The following is a 21,684-nucleotide window of genomic DNA, read 5'->3' as shown; positions in this document are numbered from 1 at the left end:
AACTGGAGACAAGTACAACTCTGTATGAAGTCACACTCACATCTGTTGAAGGGTTTCTTTTCAAAGGTGCAGATAGAAATACCGCAGCTTTATGACAACTACTGCATCTCAAAGAGTAGCAAGTACCTCCAACAAGCATCTGTGGTATTTTTTTTATTTTTTAAGATCATGTAAATCACTCTGTTTCAGTTAGGCCTCAGTCAGTGTCAAAAAAGAAACAGCACACAGCTGCAAAATGTAGATGAAGGTCTGCAGAGCTCAGCGTAGCTCCTGCAGACTACCATCACTGCACCACTCAAGGACCGTTAGCCCAGAATGAGATAAATGGAAATTTTAGTATCACTCTGTAGAAGAAGTCCAGGTGACGGGGTGTAATGCTTGTTCTAAATATCAATATATTTGCAAATGATTGGACAGCAGTGTTTATATCAGTATAATTTGATGTGGCCTTTGCTTTAAATTTGCTCTCAAAATTGCCGTGCAGCAACGGGGGTCAAACTGCAAACAATAAATCAAAGTTTTAAATGTCCACATTTATATTAAAGCCACAGCTGTGCATGTAAAACCCAAAAGGTTTGTTCATTTGTGAAAAGAATACGCTAACAGAGAATGAAAGCAAGAACTTTTACCCTGCAAGCACGGCTTGCTCGACTACTTTTTTGTGACTTTTGCATTTCAAGATGTTAACTCAGACCTGAATTGATCCTTTAAAACACCAAAGTGAGTTTTTGTGGAAATAGCCTGGTGGAGAGAGGCTTCACTTCCTGTCTGATTGCAGGTAAAGCAGTGACAATGTTCCATTTGTGTCCACAGCAGCACATGGCTTTAGATTATGTGTGTACTTGGTGGGTGTGGTCTACTACCACCTGCTGCAGGTAACACAGTGACTGTGGATCAGAAATATGAGAAAACAGTTTGCCCAGTAAAATAGTTTTCATTTTAAACACAGACTTTCTTCAAAACTGCAGCAGCTTCCGACTGAGAAACTAACGGTCTGTTTTTATGGATCCGTCTATCTCGTTGCTTTTATTGAAAAATAATGATCTGTATATAATGCGATTCCATCTGACTGAATTATATAACATTTGATCCTGCATGCCTACTCCTTATCGACCAGCAATGCAATAGGAAGCAGCCATGACTGGTGTGACTTTCAGACCTTGTGACATCCAGGGCTTTCTGGACTTTGGCCTGGACTGAGCCAAGCAGGTCTGCGCCCATCTTCTTCAGCAGCTGGGTGAGCAGGACAAAGAGCCAGTCCTGCAGGTCCTCCCTGTGTACTGTGACGAAGTCCACGAGAGTTTCAAGGAACATGCTGAAGACCTGCAAATATGCACACAGATCATACATTTAAAATGCAAAACATTTGTTAAGGAGGAAAAAAAAAACTTGCAGTTTTTTTAAAATCTCATATTTATTTGCAGAATATGAATTCAAAAACAAACTTACTCTCTGTTGTTAAGTCCACAGCAAGGCAGAACATGCAACAAGGGACGCCTCATTAGTACCAAAAAGTCACAGCATACACATGTAATGTACCATGCATTCATATTGATGTCAGTGTTCATCCAAATGGATTGATTTAGTTGGTAAAGTTCTGATTCATTACCTTGCTGTGAGGATCTGCAAACATCCGTGTGAAGATCTCACAAAGTCTCTTCAGCTCCACGCGACTGCAGCCAACCAACAGAACCAGACAACCAATCAGCCATCACCAATCAATCATCAATGACTCAGCTTTAAGCAAAAGGCCAAATATAAAATCCATCAGGTCATTGCCAGCGCATTTGGGGAAAGCAAATGATCATTGTGTACCTGTTTATCCTTGAGTTTAAATGCACCTGTGGTGATCTACCATGTGCTTCCATGGGTTCAGCTAACTACCTGTTTTCAGATTTCCTTACAGTCTATCTCACTCTGGCTAGCAGGTTGTACACAGTTATTGTTCTGGTTCGCCACCAATCGGATGGTTGATTTGTTTAGTAAGGGTTATAGAACAGACAGACATACAGACTGTTCCAACTGAGGAAGAAATTCACCTGTAACTTGAAGAAAAGCGCAGGGAAACCACAGATTTTTTTAATGACTCCTTTTTGTTGTGCATGTATCCAAACACATTGGGATTTGCATTACTCAAGATAACCAACAAATCCGAAATCACCGCTAAAAGTGATTTGTGTGCACCTTTGAACCACTCTGAAGAAAGACAATAATAACAATAACTAGTCCCCAAATACTAAAGCACATATTTCTTGCATATGTATTTTTATACCCCACAGACAGCACGCCCCCACCTCAGTATTCTTTGGCTCTTGAGGAGGTTCTGCAGGCCCAGCAGGCCCTCCTTCCTCTCAGACCAGTTGGAACTGGCACAGTGGTTCAGGACCTCAGCCACATCCTCCGTCTGGCGCAAGTAATGTGGGATTCCTCCATTTCGTGACCCGTACGAGCGCTCCGAGCATGCGCTAGATGCGTCACTGTTGGCATCGTCGTCAGAGTACATCCCCGGGGATTCGTACCTCCGTCTCAATGTCTTCCTCTGAGAAGGGAAGACGGACACTGAGGATTTGATACCGAAATACTGACCGGCTGTGAGGTAACAATCTTGATAAAAGCTTGCCTGTTGCATCTGGTAGCCATGCGGTTTTCTCAACACTTTAAGAAAATTAAAAGTCCAAATTTGTACGTAGATGATATGAAATTCTTCTAATACATTTTAAAGCATTTTCTTTCATTCTTCCTATAAAAAGCCAGTCAAGCAGTGCCACAAGTAAGCAAAGGCCTTGCAGTGGGGGACACGTCAAACAGAAGAGCATATTTAATCTTATCTCAAAAAATGAGCAATGTGCCAAAACAATGACGTTCAACACATTTATACCACAAAGACATGTCTCTGCTCTGGTACCACAGATGCTCACATCAGGGATGCGATGGACAAACATTCAAAGTGAAACAAAAAAAATAAAGAAAAATAAAGAAATAAGAAGGCTTTGGGGTGGAGGAGCGATTATGATGAGGCAAGCTGCATTATTGTTTTCTTTACTTGGTTAGTGTATGATGGCATGGATACATGGACAGAAATGCAAAATGACCAACTACCTTATTCCTGGAGTCTCCTAAAAGCTGAAATGGTAACAAACAACCAAGAGGAAAAGAGGAGAAAGGGAACGTTTAAAGGAGGATCAAAGAAAGAGTGCAGTCCATTTTTCTGCATGCAACACACATGTGACAAGACGTGTTAGAAATATATCTGATCTTAGTAAACGTAAAACTTTTTCATGGAGCTCCGTATTCCTGAAAAAAGGTCAGAATGATTGTTAAGTTTGGTGACATCTACTGTTTTAGCAGTAAAGGAAGTCTTCACAGTGGCCTGAGCATCCATCCTTAACACTTACTAATTAAGATTGCACAAGTGACACGTAAGGCTTCATGGAGTACAAGTACCTGGATAATTATACAGCACCAAATCACAACAAGAGTCGCCTCAATGAGCTTTATATTGTAAGGTAGACCCTACAATAATACATACAAAGAAAAACCCAACAATCATATGACCCCATATGAGCAAGCACTTTGGCAACAGTGGGAAGAAAAAACTCCCAGGTTCAAGGAAGGACGGCCATTTGCCACAACCGGTTGGGGTGAGAGAAGGGTTTAATTTAATGTTTAACAAAGAACCATCAAAGATTTAATTTCACTTCAAATGTCTGTTGGAGGGGATGCAAACAGGTGCTTATATGAACATGTGTGCTAACTAACCAATCAACATGCAGCACTACCAGCTACATCAAAAATGGAGTCAATACAATACTGTACTTTTTAAAAACTAAAATACGGCCCTCCTTCCAAATTCACTCTTACTCATTGTGGACCATCTCATGAGAGCCCTCTTGGTAAATACAATTTATAGCCAATTAAATTTTATTTTATTTTATTTATTTAGTGCCAATTCACAACAACAATCATCTCAAGGTGTGTTATACTGTAAGGTAAACCGCGAACAATGTTGGAGAAAACAAAAATCCCCCCAAACAGACAATCTTCTGTAAGCAGCACTTGCTGATGGTGGGGAAGACGAACTCCCTTTTAACAGGAAGAAACCTCTAATACAAACAGGACAAGGGGAGCGGCCATCTGCCTGACTGATTGGGCATAAGGACAAAAGGGGAAAACATAGAGAGACCAGCAGTTTATGCTAGCTAGCTACCCCACAACAGTAGATTTATTTATTTATTCTTTTTTTCATCTGGTAATATTGAGACGACTCCTGCCACTGACTGGTGTTTATGTATGTCAAACCTTCATCCTCGCAGTAGAAAAATTAAACCTTACACGCGGTCAGAGGTTTGATAAGTGCCCACAAAATGGGAATGCTAAAGCAGTAATAAACAATTTTCCAATCTATCTCTTTGATTGGAAAAAAATTGTGCACTAATTTAAGACTTAATACATGAAAATATGCAGTGTGGATTTGAATAAGGACATGCAACCATTAATGCAGGTAGATGACCAACTGCCCGGACCTCACTTGCTCATTTTAACATTTTATCTTATCAGACAGACTTTAAATCTAATAGTTTCTACATCCATTTTCTAACACTGGGGAACAATTAATTCTCTAGTTGTGTAGGTGACAAGGTCACAAGAATGGGACAGACATAAACACAAGCCAAAAAGATAAGATATCTCATACTTGATGATAAAAGTTTACACAATATATCTCCACACTGATAAACTTCTTAAAAGTGTTGCCAGTAGAGACAAGTCTTTTTGTTTGCTATGCAACATTCAGTCGTGTTAATTTAATATAAAATTTTTTTTAATGTTAATCACAAATTTTAAATTATGCGTCTTTTCTCTCAAAAACCATCAACTTACCAGAGCATCAGCGACTGCTGCCTCCACCTCTGTGCCGGTGTTTAGGACCCTCATGGCATTAACGGACGCAGAAATTCTTGCTTGATGCACCAAACCGTACCGGTCTGCAAACAGAAACGGGAACAGAGGACAGTAAAGTGAAGGTGAATAAAAGCACAAATGCACAGTTACTTACCTGCTTCTCTTACTTACTGGTCTCTTCAATCAAAAAGAAAAATGCTGTGAATTAACAGCTGAAAATATATTTAAGGCTCCAACCACCAAAAGCAAAAAAGAAAAGCAACATCTTATAGAAGAAAAACCCAAACAGCAGGTGACCAGGCCCTCGGCCACTAAGCACAGACATGCATCACAGCGGCTGTATACTTATCCCTTGGAAGAAGAAGGATTTAAGAAACCAGCAATTCACCAAATAGGAAAAAACAAACGTGTATGTTAAAAAAACAACAACAACAACAAAAACCATGGAAAAACAAACAAAAAATATATTTAAAAGAAAGATATTTAATGCCACGAAACAAATTTCACATTAGCACAAAAAAATGTAACCGCAGCTATAAACACACTAGAGGCCACTGAATTAAACAAAATAAATAAATAAATCACAGCTAACCAGAAAAAATATAAGAAAAATAAGGCACCGGGAATGCAAAAGAGTGAACACTGTATCAAGAACATAAAATAAAATAAATAAAATAAAATTTTCCCTTTACATGCTTAATTACAAAAGTACTGAATAAAATACTGAGCAGGGAACATAAAACCAACTATAAATGTTGCCTGTAGTCACGTCACTGTACACATCCACAGAAGCATGCTGGCCGGCATGATTTGTGTGTAATATTTTAAAAAATGGGAGGAAACTGAAAGCGGCTTGGCTAGTTGGGGAATCTGATCATGCAGGTCACCTGACTGGCCGTGGGGGTCGGCTGTGGAGAGAGCGCTGGTTGAACGGGAGTGACGTCGGGAGGCTGCGAGGGAAACGAAAGGTGGGCAACATCCGGACCAAAGGGTTAGTGGTGCAAACACACAGACAGAAGCCATTTTTACTCTGCTGGGCTGAGCTTCATGCAACACTGGTTTCAGCACCTCCTCCTGGGCTCAATGGGCTCCCAGGCAGTCCTGAAAACGACAGTTCCTCTCAAGTCCACTTGAAGCCAAAAGTGAATTAATTGCTATCATATTAAAATGTCCAACTTTAAAAAAAAGAAAAAACAAAACAAAACAATGTTACAATTATTACATGGAGACCAAACCAGTTCTTTGTTTATCTGTAAACATGTTGATTTCTGCTGTAAAGTTGGACATTTTAATGTTGGTGTCTAAGTCTATATGGGAGTCTATGTGGACATGTGCGCTGCTGGAGCCTCTAGTGGACATTAGATGAACTGCTTTTTGTTTGATTGACTGATTTTTCACCCTGAGGCTGCATCTTGGCAGAGCTTAATGGATTGGGAGCAGTGTCAAAAATATTTGGCTAGTAAACAACGCTACTCTTGTTCTTACAATAGTGATTTTGTCCTTTCTGAGTTTAATGTGATAAAAATGTCCAAAATGAACGACACATTTTATTCAGTAATACCTGAAACTAGTGACTGAGACTGAAACTCATCAGGGAAGTGTTTATTTTCTCATAGACAACAATATGCAATCAGACTTGCAGGTTTAAGCCACTCTGGCAACATAATGTTACCCTTTCTAGCCAAACTGAAACATAAATCTGCCTTTTTGCATTATCCAACCATTCTGCATATTACACTTTTAAGTGTTATGATTTGACATAAAACTGAAGAAAACCTGCTTTAGCTCCATTTCTTGCTCTTAACCTGTGCAAACACAGATCGTTCAGATCAGTTCAGCAGAGTAAAAACAGGTCACGTGTACAGGATAACAGGAGGTGTTGCCCGTCATAATAACAAAGAATTTTTTAACATTAAACGTCGGTGAAAACATGTAGCCTTTTTCCCAGCACACATTTTGATTTTTCAAATTAAGAAAAACACTTATGTTTCTAATACTTGAAAAAAATGGAATCAACCGATATTCATTCACTTATTTTTTTCTACCGTGATAAATCAAAATATTAACTGTGAAAAGGCACCAAAATGAATAACTGAACTGTGTCTGCTGGCAGAGCAACATAAAGCAAAAAATTCTTTAACAGAGAACAGAAAAAGATGCTGTTACTCTCACAGTTTAGAGTTTTTGGGTTTGGGTCCAAAGAAATTTAGAGAGATTTTCCTGGCAGAGAATGGTGTGATGACAGTAAGCGGGACCAGTCTGCATACGGTAGAGGCAAAGGCATTTCTCACCATTTAATTGGCAAACATGTCTATGATGTTTGAATAAATCCAAATCCAGTTTACTGGAACTAGTGAGATTGGGTATCAAGTCCATAGAGGCCTCTACATTTGACCACTACCTGATCCACAAAACACTGGACCCCTCCTCCTGCAGGTGGTGGACCCACAGGAGAGCCAATCCATGCATCTCCCTTTGTGTTTATCAAGAAAACACTCTGAATCTGAGGTGAGTGGTTTGCCCACTTATGCAAGTGTTCAAACATCTCCAGGTCTTTTTCACATGTTAGGGAAGACAGATTGACAGCTGGATTGATGAAACATCTGCGAGGATGTGGATGCTGTGTCCGGCTGTTGTGTTGAAGAGACAGCTGAGCATGAAGGTGAAGCTGGTCAAGCTATGTTCATACCCTAATCTGTGACCGTGAATTAGGGGTAATAACTCAGTGAATAAGATCATGCATACAAGTGTTGAGAATGAGCTTCATATGGTGGCTGAGCCCTCTGTGCACCATTTTACCACCATCTGGTGAATGCCTCTTTACAACAAACTTGACGTCACGCCTCTTGATTTCTGTAATCCTACGCATTGTGCCACTGCAGCTGGGTTGAAGACACGAGTCTACGAACATGTTAGTGTTCAGGACTGTTTTAATGATGTATCACTACAGAAGTTCAGAGATTAAGTTTGAAAAAATGAAGTTTGTGAAAAAAACTGATTGTTCAGGAGAATAATACAGCAGCGACCTGTGCCGTAACAGCAAGGATACATGTGGCTGTGTGGTTACGTCACTGGTTGCGTGCAATGTGACCAATGTAGTGGGTGTACTGGTGGCCTTAAGAATAGGATGACAAGGTCAGTCATTCTGGAGAAGATCAGAGTAGATCTGCTGCTCCTGCAAAGAAGACCCAGGATGTGCTAGAGAGATATGTCTTTAGTTTGGATTAGGAAAATCTTGCTGTCCTTATCCAGGAAGAACTGGAGGAGGGTCTAGACAACGATTGGTTACTGCTTCTCCGAGAAGTAATTTTTACTACTTTGTTTATGCTTAGATTTCAAAAATTCTGCAGAGAGATTAAAAAGCCCTTCATCTGCACATGATTTCACTTACAACTATTTCAATTACAGGAATCCCTCTTAAAAAAAGCCCAGCACAGAAACACTGAGGTAAATCTCTTATATAGGAAAACAATTAAATTAAGAAGAGGAAAAACAGAGCAGACACAGTTCATGCACAGAGGAAGGCATGCAGAGATTTCAGATGCTACAGAGAACACAGAGACCAGACAGAAGACTGGAGCAGGAAGCTCGTTTAAGCATCAGGTACATTTTGTTCAGTTGGTAAGCTCACTAGGAGAGAGTCCAGACAGCCGTGAGCTCGGAGATACTCACCCAGAGGAGTGAAGCCCCGAGCGGGGCTGGTGTCACGGCTGCTCTCACGACTGGTGTCGCGACTGCAACCTTGACTCATGCTGGGACGGGGAATGCGGCTCCGGGCTAGCGTGCGGTAGGGGAGAGCAGCAGGAAGAAGAGGTTTACCACACAGGCTGGCTGTTAGGACAACAAGTTAGGTGGGAGTGTCAGTGTGCATCCATAGGAGAAAAGGTGGGAATGAGGCTCGGAGAGAGGAAGACAGAGAGAGAAGAATACTGGAAGCATGAAGCCTCAGATGAGGGTCCTGGAGCATGTAATAGCCAACAATATAAACTGTTTTAAGTGGTTGAACAATAAGTGAGTAACTCTGGTTTTCCATGAAGAGATTACAACAATGTGTATGGTCATTGGAGACAGGAGATTTCTGCGCAGCCCATGTTTATGAGTTTTGGCAGAACAGTGTAAAGGATAGCACAGAAAATCAACTGATTCATAAACCAATCAATAGAGTCAAACTCCTGACCTCTGTCATTGAGTCGGCTAATACAGAGAGACTACGAGAGATTAAAAAAAAAAAAGCAGATACAGAAGGAAAATGGTGAGAGTAAAGAAAATGACAAACAGCAGTAGGGGTGAGTGAGAGTCAGTCATACAGCACATGGCCAGGAAAGATTAGATCCAAACACGAGCTCAGGCTTCAAACTGTTAACTTGTGAGAAACAGATCAAAACAGCAGGATTTGTAAAGAAGAAAAAATACAAATGAGCAAGTGAAGAAAATAAAGACCTCTTTCCCATCTCAAATCAAATCTATAAACAAACACAAAGAAACACTTGACAAGAAACCAAATTTATCAGAAAAACCAAACAGTTTTTGACTTATAGTCTTTCATCAGGTAACAAGCAACCGATCGAGGGTTGAAGAGCTTCATGAAAAAAAGACCAATAAGAGTTTGGACCTGTAAGTCTGAAAAGTCATGACTGTGCCTGGCCCTACAGCAGGGCAGCCAGAGAGGAGAGGTGTGGTGCACAGGAATTCTTAAGGTACTGGACCACGAAATCAATAAAAATAAAACAGCAAGATCATTAAAGATCATCTTCTTGGGAACGTCCACAATACTAACAGCATCTCTGCTATCTTTAGATTTCTGTTCTGAACACTTGCACTGCTCAGTCAAGAACTGACGTTTTAAAGTGACCTAAACTTCACAGAGAACATGTTTCTGGTGATGAGCGCTGTGTCTGCGGGTAGGACTGATCAGATTTTAGATTTTTATTCTGGATTTTCATCCACAGTCTCCAGACCAAAAGACAGCAGGTGAAATGTGAGACCAGGAGCATGCTTGCATCCCCAAATATTCTTTGGGTTGAATTTGTCTCCCAAGGTCAGACTGTAAACTTTAACTAACGTCTGAGAAGGAATATTCAGAGGAAACCATCGGACCTGGATTAAAAACAGAACTTGTACAGAGTTATCTAAAAAAAAACACCCCCCCAAAAAAAGTGCAGAAGTCCAGAAGTGCACGTGGCTGCCAACATAACTGAGAAACAGATTTCTTTGGGTTTGTTTTGTAGTGGTGCTCTCAGTTTTGGTTTCCATCTTTCTTTTACAGAGGAGGTCGTTTGTTAACACCACCAAGTAATCTGCACACAGGCTGCAGCATCTTTTGTAATTTTTCTCAAAAGTTTAACAAATACAAGTTCAAACCAAACAATTTCAATAAAAAACAAAAAAAAAATTTTTTGGCCCTGTTGTGAGATATCGTAGGTCAGAATATACCTGTGAGGAGTGATTATTTAAGGGCGGGAATCATATCGCAATTTACTGTATTACTGATTTATGATCTGCGTAATAAACTCGCTCATGGAAATGTACAGCACACAAAACAAACAGGACTTAATGTTTTTATCAGAAAGATAGGAAAGTCCAGTTTCAGCTATCTGTACATGTGTTCCTGTGACACATGGTGATCAGCACACCTGAGGGGTCAATGCCGTGCAGCCAGTCAAAGGAACACTGTGTGAGATCTGGGCCAGCTTCTTGTTTTTCTTCTGCACAGTTATGTCATATTAATAGTGACACTAAATAAGCAATTCATTCCCTGCACAATTACAATTCCTATTTATGCATCAAATATCAGAAAACTGCAGAAACAAGTCAGGACTAAAGTGTGTTTAATGGAATAAATACAGACTGCTGCTGGCTTCAGGAGCCATTTCAAAAATCATCACTTGTAAGAATTCAATTAATAAGAATCTTTATATTCAGGGTTTTATAAACAAGCCGCGCATCATTAACACGTTTTTCAGGCATTAGTTCCGGTTTCAACGTGCCTGTGACTGAACATCTACCCTTAAATCTCTCCTTAAGACTTTTTTTAAACATATTTTTCATATGTTTTTATTTCTCCTCTACCACTTTCTTCCTCACTTATATTTTTTATTTATTTTATTCATACTTACAGGTCATATTATTCTGATTGTTCTATGTTTTGATGGAAGCTTTATGCCTCATTTTAAATAGCTGTTTATCCTTATTGTATCGTTATTACTGATGGTGAGCTCTTTTATTGAATTCTATATAGAACTCTGCCTCGGCATTTTAAAAATGCTAACTAAATGAATAGTATAACAGTAATTAATTATTATTATTTACTGAAACGTGGATTCCCTCAGTTTGCAATGCCTGGTGGAGACGTGCATCAGTATGTCTCAGTGCACAGACTCCCCGTTGTTTATGTCCACTGTCACTTTTTCATACAGCATTCTCTCTAATGTGTAGATTCTCTTATTTGTTTATTCTACTTTTATCATAACTGGGGTCTAATTTACATTTTTACTGTTATTTATGCAGGTTTGTTAATTTTTGCTGTGCTTTTTATTGCATTGCTATCACATTTGACTTTTAATTGTTCTAAATGCCATCATAATTGATGTTTTATATTCCATATTTTTGTACACTTTTACTGTTTGCCTTAACTAGAAGGCACTTTCTGTGAACTTTTCCTGTTTCTCAAGGTGCTTTAAGTTTAATTCTATGTTATTGTCGTATACAGATAGTAAATGCAGTGAGTGTGCCGCTCCAGAGTCAGGTCCTTACCAAGGCCTAATCGGCTGGGGCTGGTTTCCCGGCTGCAGCCCTGGCTGCGAGGGATCCTGCTGCGCTTGTCTGCCGGAGTGGTGGAGGCTGATGCCGTGGCTCGAGGGATCCGTCCGTAGCTGCTGTGACTGAGTAGCTTACCCGGAGAGCTGGAGCGACTACCGGCTGTTAGGACAAAAAAATTAAAAATTAAAAAGGACAAACAGGAAAAAAATGGCTGAGATAGTCCTGTAAGGACACTGCAGCCCATAAATCTGACAGATTATGATGTGTTCTTCTATTTTAGGCACAAACCCATCCCATCTTTAAAGGTGAATCACAGTGACAACACAGAGCTTCAAAGACAGGTAAATTACAGTCGTAAACCATCAAGTGACCGAGCTGTGGTAGCCACTAAAACGGCCAAGTGGGACCATCAGATTTTAGACTTTCTTTCTTTGCTTTTATTTTATTCTTGTAATGGATCTGTCTGTCTGTCCCACCCATTCACTGTTTTGTTTGTTACATGACAGGCCATCTAAAACAGGGATGCTAAACTCCACGGTTATGTGGCCCACCAGTTTTACATGGTGGCATCAACATTGAAAATCTGTGGGCCAGACCAGTGAAACTCTCCTCTCTGAGATATCTTAATACATGCTTTTTGTGACATTTTTGTTTGGTGGTGCGATGTGACTTTTCTAATGTAAAATATATGCTGTGGCTCCAAAACGTGGGGAAACACTGCTGTAGATAATGCTTAGTAAATGTGCACAATTACAGAAATATCAGGCTGTTAGTTTGTTACTACCACATGTCTGGGTTTTTTTTGTTTTTTAGATGTGAAAGATTTCACAGATTTTCTAGAGAAACACTAAAAATATCTGAAAATGAAAAGCCTAACTATAAAATAATTACCAACAAATTAATGAATTTAAAAAAATTCACACAGCTTTCCTCACAGAAACCATGTAGGAAGGAAACATGTGGCACACAGAAACATGTAACTTGGTCACTTGAAGGTTAAACAATCAAAAACAAAATCTACAGCTTGGACATGTGGGGTGAAGGAAGGAGGACACTTGTTCAAAGTAAATGGGAACAGACAATGCCTTCCACAGTGGAAAAATAACCCCAACAAAACCTCACAAAATTACTAATAGCTGGAAAGTGTGAGAAACATGCAGATACTGTAGGGTGACACAACGAGACTACGTGCAAAGCTTTAGAGTGGACTTCATTTATAGAACTGCGTTGAATCACTGCTGTCGTTGGCGATGTCACCGTTTGCATTCGTATTTGAAATGTCATAGTTTGAATAAACTGCAGCAGTTTAATGTCTGCGACATAGAGGAGATGACACAAGTATGATCGTTTTCTGATCATTCACTGGAGAAAAGTGCATTGTGGGTAATGCTTATTTACCAAAATTTACCAATTTAACCTATCAAATTTACTGTCTTGCAGCTGTTTCTTAGATTTATAATGTATCACTTATTAATGCAATTTGCACTACTCTCTTGCACCAGATGAGTCTTACTTTTCTTCACCTAACTTCAATTTAAATTTGTTTTTGTTTTTTTAAATCACTGTTGTATATATACCATTTTTGCATTGTCTCTTAAAGTATAAGGCCTTTAATATGCAATTAACTATGTTGTTTATTAATGTTGTATAGACTGTACTATTTTATTCGTTATCTGGCTAATGCTGTAACACAATCATTTTCCTTGTGGGATCAATAAAGTTTCTATCTATCCAACCAACCATCCATCCAGTCGCTAAAATTAAATTGGTGCAGTTTTAGACTATGATGGGCAAAGACGGTGGTTGACTGATGTTACTGACTAAACAGTGAGGATACAATGAAGATTTAACGCAATGCTATAAGTCAGGTATGAAAGGTGAGGCATCTGTCTTGTGATTGGTTGAAGCTGAGGCCTTACCACTGATGGGATTGGCTGATCTTGATCCTGGGTGATGGAAGCGATAGGCAGGACAGGGTGGAGATCGAGATCAGTCAGAATGAGACAGAAGGGGTTATGTTCATTGATTTGTTCCCAGCATGCACTCTGGGTGGCTGTGGACATGTTAGCTGTGAGCTCACAGATCTAAGCAACGTACAAAGATAACACAACACACACAAAAGCAACAAAGCGTGCATGTATGGAGGCACACATAAACAAAAACACAAGACTGCACAGAAGAAACACATGTCGAGGGGATGTTAAAGCAGCACACAACAATGAACGTTCAGCGCAGGCTTTGCAGCTTTGTAAAGCCGGATGTGCAAAAGCTGGTTAAACAGCTTCATGCTCACATTTCACTCTAACATCGCTATTTAAGCACGTGCATGAGGTGTCTATACATACGCTGGGACTGTGAGACCACTTTGGCCCGACTTCGCCCCCTGCTGTCCACCACTGAAGAAGAGCTGGCTCCGCCAACGCTGCCCGAGCTCTGTCTCCTTGTGCGAACGCGACCTGGATGAAAAGAAAAAGGGAGAAAGAGCAAGAGGGGGGGTAGAAGGTTTAATAGATGGGAGTGACTGCGGTTCAACCCAGCCCTGGACAGAGACGCTGGAGAAGAAGAAGTCTGAGGAAACAGAATGAAGCAGACCTGGATGAGGAGACAGAGCTGCTCTGAAAACATGAAGGGGAAACAGACACACCTGGCTTTGTTAGTGTTCACAAATAGTTCTCAGTGTTTCTTGTGACCCGCCAGACAGGAAAGGCATTCCTGAATCTGTAACTCGTGCTATTCAGAAAAGGACTTTTTAAAGACCATACATTGAGATAATTCCAATGTTTCATTAAAAATTAACTTAAAAAGTAATTTTTTTTAAGGTAAACTCTGTGTTCATATGTAAAGAAGGGAAATAAGAAAGATCTCTAAGTTCCCTCGCCCACCCAATCAGTAGATAGTCATTGTCCATGAGCCTCATTCTGCTGAATGTCTACCTGCTGTCTTAGTGTTGCCCCGTGGTTCTCATAGGAAATCAATGGATTATTGGGTTTATTTCTATAATATTGTAGGGTATCTATGTTGCTTTGATTTTTGCTCTGAAAAAGGGTGTCTTGGGTTTGGAAATGACGTGTTCAGCAGTTTAGTGCATGGCCGCATGTCACTGGAGTGTATTGTGGTGATCGTCAAAGGTTATTTGCTTTGCCTGTTTAGTAATTCCTTGCATTACTTTTCAGTTCTAGAGTTTGGATTCAAAACAATTCTGTGTAATTACAATAAGCTTCCTTCATTCATGGTAAGAAGTGCTGTCACTGTCATCTGTCCATGCAGGCCAACCGAGCTACAAAGCAGCTTTGACAGAGTATGGTAATCAATAACTGGTGTTTTAATTTAATGTGCGTGTTGTATTTTCTCAAGTTTCTAGAGTCCATTGAACATGGATTCTCTTCTATGGTTGTTTATGGTCTCGGTCTTTGATTTCAAGTCTTAATGAATCAAACCTGATGTTCATTTTGGAAATTATTGTCCCATTAGAGTCAAAAAGGACCTTAAAGTATGAGATGTTTTAAGGCAGGACTACCTTGTGATTGACATGTTCCTCTTGTCCCAGCATGGAGTGTCTCAGTCAGATCCACCCCTTGACCAAAACATTAAGCTAGGCTCAAGGCTGAAAATCCCTACCTGACATGAAGTCTCGGATTAACTTATGCAAGAAAAGCTAACCACTTCCTTTTTACCCTAACAGAAACCACAAGAAATATCTTCAGACTTTTTGACCGAGACTTAAAGATAAACAAACACTGAACATCTTTCAGAGCTGCTCTGTGGCTGAAGAAGATTGTATAACTGTAAAGAGTACTCTGATATTTTAAACATGTACACCTTGTTACATCACATATTCTACACAATAATTAAAATGCATTCTGCACTTTTAGACAACATCATAAACCTTCATAATTCCAACCAAGAAGAACTGATAAACTGGAGGCAAAAAGGTTACAATCAGTTCGGCTTTAATTATCATAACCTTCTCAGGTCTAAGTCCTCAGCAATGATAAGTAACCCTAACTGCCACCTTTGGATTTTCCCACATGCTCTCTACGGTCTTGGGAATTGGGGACAAAACAAACATTCAAACTTATATGCAACAAAAATTATTTGCATTGCTGAAAGCTAAAAGGGTAACTGAAAATCCATCCTGCAGGGCATTTGTGGAAGAAAAGCTAAAATATCTTTCTATCCTAACGTTTTATTTTCTGCAGATCTTTTTGCTTTTGATACAAATGTATTTCTGCGATAAAGGTTTTCATCCTCTCACCTCTACAGCCCTGTTATAAAGTGCGAGGTGCAATAAAAGTGAAGACAGCGGCAACCGCCCAGTCTGCAGGTTCACTGAACGATTGTACGATAAGTTATGGGCAAAAGCCAACTCAGCAAGAACATCTAAAGTGTGCTCTTATGCAACACGTCAAGAATAGCACTTGAAAACTGGCGACAATGATAACAGGGATTATACAACATGCTAAAAATAAATCCCCTTGAGGCGTATAGGAAGTGATTAGACTGTGTGCGTTATCTCTTCATATATTCATCGAGACTTACAGCAAATCATAAAAAACCTTATCTGATCGGCCATTCAAACTCATCTACACTAATGACACCACTCAGGTTTTCTGTGGAAAATCACAGAGTGGATTGGATTTTTCTGACTGTTCCTTCCTCTCACAGTTTGCATTTCTTGATCCATGGAAGAAGGCTGAGCTTCTTTATTACACAGTTTCAGGCATTGTACTAGACCGCTGCTGGTACAGTGAGCATCAGTGCACGTCCACCTGCGGCTGCAGGCTCAGTAACAGAACTTCACTCGCTCTCCTACCTGCAGAGCGAGGGCTGCAGAGGCTGACTGCAGCTCTCATTACGTCTCACACTTGGCACGACATTACAGAGCAGCCGTTGTTTACAGCCACGTTTTGGTTTTTATCATTACAGCTCTGACACAATTTAAATGGGTGTAACACTGACTGACTAGCTGAAGCTACTGCCTGTTGATAATGCGTTTCCTTAACTCGAAAACTAGGTCCGCTAGCATTAGAATTAAACTGCAGTTCCCTTTAATGACACCTTTTTAAAAAACGTGCCTGCTTAAACTGTATTAAGGCTTAATGTTTGCATTATTAGGGGTGTGCCTGATTTTTTTAAATGGAAGTGTCTGACTAAAACAAGACATATGAAAATTCTAGGACTTTATCTGGATATTATTGAGCACCAGTTTGTGTCTGTGTTACACTTGTATACAGTCTGCAGATGCGTCTTGATAAAGTTACCTGAAAAGTTCAAGCGTGATCAGATGTGTGCCTTGTGTCTTATTCCCATTACTGTGGACGTTTGTCCTTGGTCTGTCTTTCAGTTTACTGCCTGAAGGTTGCTTTTACTTCCCTCCTTTTCCTTCCATCCTTTCATTCGATGTGTTTTTTTCCTGTGATCTATTTTTTGAAGTCATCAGAATCTAAGTTAGTTTTTAGTTTGTGTCTTTTTTCATTAGCGTTAAACAACACGAGGACACTTCAAAGAGACCCCAAACCTATGAGTGGCACTGGAGGTAGCAACACCGTGACAGGAAATCAAACTGTGGACCCATTTAGTGCATGCCACCCTGCAGCACACCATGAGAACCTTTTCTGTAGAGTATGATACAGTAACAGTGGATTCAACTGCTGTTCAAATTAGACAGCTGATGGATACATTTGGGTCATTCCATAAAAAAAGAAAATCAACCACATCAGAAAAGACCTGAAGCCTCAAAATCAACAGATTTTTTTTTTGTACATTAACTTCAGTATATTGAGTGAAGCCTTCATACTATGACTATTTTCTCAGTTACTGACCCTCAAAGTGCATTTTTGATTCCTCATAACTTCACAAATATAAGATTTTCCACATGAGTAAGCTCCAACTTTACTTATGTACTCTGATGGTCTGTAACGCTGAGAATATTCAAAGTATGGAGGTAAAATTTAGCGTGGTGAAGTTATTGTAGAAAAATGTGAGGGAGTCAGGTGGTAGCCACTGATTGATTTTTCATGCAGTGACCCGTTTGTTAGGGTTACAGTCAGAAGGAGGAAATCCATGCAGACAGTCCATGCAGAGGTCCACAAAACTAGAAAGACTACTTAGAAGGGATAAAGAGAGGAAAAGAGAGCACAGATGAAGAGGAAATGTAAACATTGTGACATCTGACAAAAGAGAAACACTCATACACACAGTTCTTACCATCACTTTTACCAGGAGTGCCATCTATGGGGCATTTAAGAAAGGCGGTGCAGCAAAGAGTGGGAGGAGAGGCACAGAGGAAGTCATTAGTAGCAATTGAAGCAGCAACAGGCATGAGTGGGTGAGCAAGGGGCCTCATCGTAATTAGTTAGGGTCATTATGGAGCCATAGGGACTCATTGGAGGAGAACAAAGCAGGGAGAGAAGTTTGTGCATGGGGAAAAGATTACACAAAATATCTCATCTATTGGGAGGGAGTGGCTTAAACTTCTCGCATTAGCTTAAACAGGCGGCCATCACAGCAGGGGGCCACTCAGCCTCAACCAATCAATTTGTGTAAAGTGTCAGTGGAGGACTTAAACAGTTCCTGTTGACAGAACAGTCTAATGGCAACATCAGCAGTTATTAATATTCCCGGGCAGCTCCATAAAAGCCACTGATTACAGGAGAAATGCTTCAATAGCTCAAGATGACAGGAGACTAATCTGTTTATTTGGGACTTTTGCTAAACTGCTGCTTTAGTAGTTCTTACTGTAACATGGAAGAGGCTCAGTTTGCCCCTCAGCTACTTGAGCTGCTCTTCTAAACATCATGGCGCCCAGGAAATGCGACTAGTGTCATATTCACCCAACGGCGGGTGGAAATTATGGGGTCAGAGGGGTCACCTTCTTCTAGGGAAAACAGTGTTCTCCTCATTTAACCCTTCTAACTGTAAAATAGAGATGAACTGATTGATCACCCTCAGAAAAACCTATAGCCTTGCTGCTCATCTGTCCAGAAATCTAAGTACCGGTCAGGGGAATGGCATTAACTGTACATTAAATTTAAAAATGACTGTAGTTCAGGATTTTTTATAAAATATCTAGTGGTTTTTCAATGTGTAATTATAGAGTCAGAGTGAGTGATACGAGGCAGATCATTTTTATTAGTACAAGAAATCTATGTTCAAAGACAGAGGCTTCTGAAATGTGGTGAAGCTCTGTAACACATGACAAAAATAATCATATGATGAAACTGAACTCCTGTAATGAAAAACCAGACCTAATTGTAATCAATGCATCTCGATTGTACGATATTGAATAAAATAATGAAAGGCACTGTGTACTGATAAGACTCCTTCACTCTGCAAACTTAAACGAAGGATCTGCAAGACTTCCTCTGTTTACTCTGTGTTGTTTGTTCACTGGGTGAATCCTATGGTTTGTTACTGGGGAGCTATCTGTCCTCGTGCACGTTTACGGAGAGCGAAATGTTTCATTTTGAGAAATAAGAGTGTGAGCAACATGTGCTGAATACCAGAAAGTGGTCTTCCTTTTTGGTTTGAGCGGGTTAGAAGGAGGAGAGTGATCAGTTACCTAAAGAGGCGTAGGACCCTGGTGGAAGAGCAGCTGCAGAGCTGAACGGCGAGGAGGCGGGAACAGTGGACAGACGAGACTTGGCGCTGGAGGCGGCGTTTACGTCGATGTCACTGCGGGAGCGTTGGAGGGATCCTGGAGTGGACGGCACCCTGGATCCCACAAGCTTACCTGTGGCAACACAGAGATGTTACTGTATCATGGCTACCTTATGATGCTTTTACATTTTCCAGTTTCAGGATCCATTTTCTACACTCAGATGGAAGCATGGCTGAACTTCGAAAGCACTTAAACTGAGTTTAAAAGCCAGATTCTGACATCTTTGTTGAATTCTTGTACTCCTTTTAAATCCGTTTTAATTCTTGTGCAAAAAGCTCTGTACTAGCTGTTGTAAAACACTCTGCAACCAACTGTGAACTAAATGTTCTTCTTGCTTTCTTTAGGTTTAATTTCCACTCCATGCCAACTGCCAGATTCTGCACACATATGTTTTTACAGCACTACATGCATGTTGCACCTAAATAACTTTAATTTTAATTTAAGCTGGTTATGTAGTAGAGGAGGACAGAACAGACAGTTACTAATCAGTACAGAAACATAAAAAACCAGACTATAAGTCGACTTTCAAGGCAGAACAATGTAAATGTAATGTTGGTTGGGGTGGGCATCTACAATAAACCCTTCTGCTGAAATACTGCCACCTTGTGGTGACAGTTTTCAACTGTTTATTTTACTGCTGCAACGTGACTTCCACCATAAATTGAGGTGAATTTAACACACTTAACACAGCTCCGTAATTTAGATGTTTTTCTCTCAACTTGTGCAATCTTTCAGTCTGAGGCATCTTGTATTGATCCTCTAACACCCCATCATCTCTCCACCATCAAGCTCCCCGATTTTAAATCTCAGGAGTTCTTAATCAGCTTGGTCCAGGGGAAATGATAACGTGAAGTGACACAGTGCATGCGACTCAAAATGGAAATGTTCAGTGTATGCATCACTACTGAAACCCAAAGATGATCAGTCTCACTGATCTAAACATAAATCTGTTAAGAGCCAGGGTTCATCATAACCAATGCTCCAATGGGCCACGGCCAGTAAACAGGTTGGGCAGGTTGAATGGCCAACTGCTGGCTTGTCTACTTCAGTGGTCTTTTCACCTCAATAATAGAACGTTTTTTAAGTTATCATTGGCCTGCTTTCATTTTGAAGGAAATCGTTGCTGCAAGACATCATTGTGAGTGCTTTATTTATATTTGTGACTAAAAACAGATGCATTCAGACTGCAGTCAAAGTATTTAATATTCAGCCGCTACAAAAAGGTTGATTTCTGGAGGACCTTCGTCTCTGATGCAGAAATCCTGCTCGCTGGATACACCTCAATCCTCCAATCAGAGTCCTTTTATCAGAGCACCTGATTGATGAGTTTAAAGGTTAAGAGAAGTTTATTTACTGCTGCTTCACCAACCACTCCTTTGTTACCATAGAGAGAGAGAGTGAAGCTGAAGACGTGGATTTCCGCTGCAGAATACTGCTTGTTCACCACTCAAAATATTGAATCAATAAATAATTCCAGCTCTTTAACCTGTGACCTCAGGAATCTGTGCTTTTTGTGAAGCTTTCGATTTGTCTGAAGCCTTTATACAAACTTTATATCCTTTCCACGCTGACGAATCGAATAAAAAGATACTTACTTCTCGTCATGCTTCCTCCAATCACGCTCTTCACAGACAGTGGCCGGCTGGGGGAAGAAAAAAAGACACTTTTTAGAATTTATGTGTATCACAACCTAAGACTCATGATTTATAAAATTAAAATGCGTGGACTCCACTTTGGCACTATCAAATTCAGGTTCTAGTAAAAGCTTTGACTCATCAGCATCTAAACTGGGATAACCCCAAAGGACAAATGAGTTCAGACTGGAGACCACTGCAGCTGCAGGTCTGATGGGCAGAGCATGAGGTCATTACCCAAGTGCGCTCCACAGGGAGTCTACAAACGGGATTAATGATGGCGATTGATTCACCCACCCGCTGCACATCTGACAGTAATTACCAACATCTTTATCACCATATTCAAAACAGCAGATGCATTAGTGGTTTCATATCACTCAGTGAAATCCAATATGTGTGCTCAAGCTTTGAGGATGCAGGGACACGAGTGCTTCCAGCAGGAGGAGGAGAGTAGGAGCCAAAGAGCAGCGCGGTTCTTACTTCAGACTCTCCTGCGAAGACGACGAGGACCGGTCTGACTGGGGCAGAGACACGATGCTGTCTGAGCTCTTCAGGTGAGACTGGAGGGCCTTCTGATAGGTGGCCTCCAGCGCCTGGAAAAGATGTTCTGCCTCCCGGCTGTAGTGGCCGTGAAAGCCCCAGTAGCACCTACAGGGTGGAAAAAAAAAGAAGAGGCAGTGTAGTGAAAAACAAAAAAACAAACTAAACTTTCTCATTGAATTTTAAGACAGG

General features: G+C 40.4%; 1 protein-coding gene across 25 annotated transcripts in view; it reads right to left on the bottom strand.

Annotated features, from left to right (window-relative positions):
- clasp1a (cytoplasmic linker associated protein 1a) overlaps positions 1 to 21,684 on the bottom strand; it is a 98,643-nt gene that overhangs the window by 18,542 nt on the left and 58,417 nt on the right. For 9 of the 25 annotated variants that reach the window (XR_003269959.1, XM_026144801.1, XM_026144808.1 and 6 more), the window contains 15 exons: positions 21,433 to 21,600; positions 20,914 to 20,960; positions 19,220 to 19,390; positions 17,866 to 17,889; positions 14,004 to 14,114; positions 13,578 to 13,604; positions 11,653 to 11,817; positions 8,572 to 8,730; positions 5,787 to 5,849; positions 4,879 to 4,982; positions 3,100 to 3,123; positions 2,295 to 2,539; positions 1,610 to 1,673; positions 1,450 to 1,452; positions 1,160 to 1,323 (listed from right to left, as the gene is read on the bottom strand). Coding sequence is in view for 24 of the 25 variants with exons in the window: in XM_026144801.1 (XP_026000586.1) it covers positions 1,160 to 1,323; positions 1,450 to 1,452; positions 1,610 to 1,673; positions 2,295 to 2,539; positions 3,100 to 3,123; positions 4,879 to 4,982; positions 5,787 to 5,849; positions 8,572 to 8,730; positions 11,653 to 11,817; positions 13,578 to 13,604; positions 14,004 to 14,114; positions 17,866 to 17,889; positions 19,220 to 19,390; positions 20,914 to 20,960; positions 21,433 to 21,600 (1,539 nt within the window). In the remaining variant the exon portion in view is untranslated. The remainder of the gene's footprint in view (positions 1 to 1,159; positions 1,324 to 1,449; positions 1,453 to 1,609; positions 1,674 to 2,294; positions 2,540 to 3,099; positions 3,124 to 4,878; positions 4,983 to 5,786; positions 5,850 to 8,571; positions 8,731 to 11,652; positions 11,818 to 13,577; positions 13,605 to 14,003; positions 14,115 to 17,865; positions 17,890 to 19,219; positions 19,391 to 20,913; positions 20,961 to 21,432; positions 21,601 to 21,684) is intronic. The other 16 variants (XM_026144807.1, XM_026144825.1, XM_026144805.1 and 13 more) reach the window with 11 other exon arrangements.

This window comes from Astatotilapia calliptera, chromosome 16, assembly GCF_900246225.1.
Source record: "Astatotilapia calliptera chromosome 16, fAstCal1.2, whole genome shotgun sequence".
In the NCBI taxonomy this organism is placed as follows: Eukaryota; Metazoa; Chordata; class Actinopteri; order Cichliformes; family Cichlidae; genus Astatotilapia; species Astatotilapia calliptera.
Note: the sequence above shows the minus strand (reverse complement) of the source record. Positions and strands in the feature narration are given on the sequence as shown.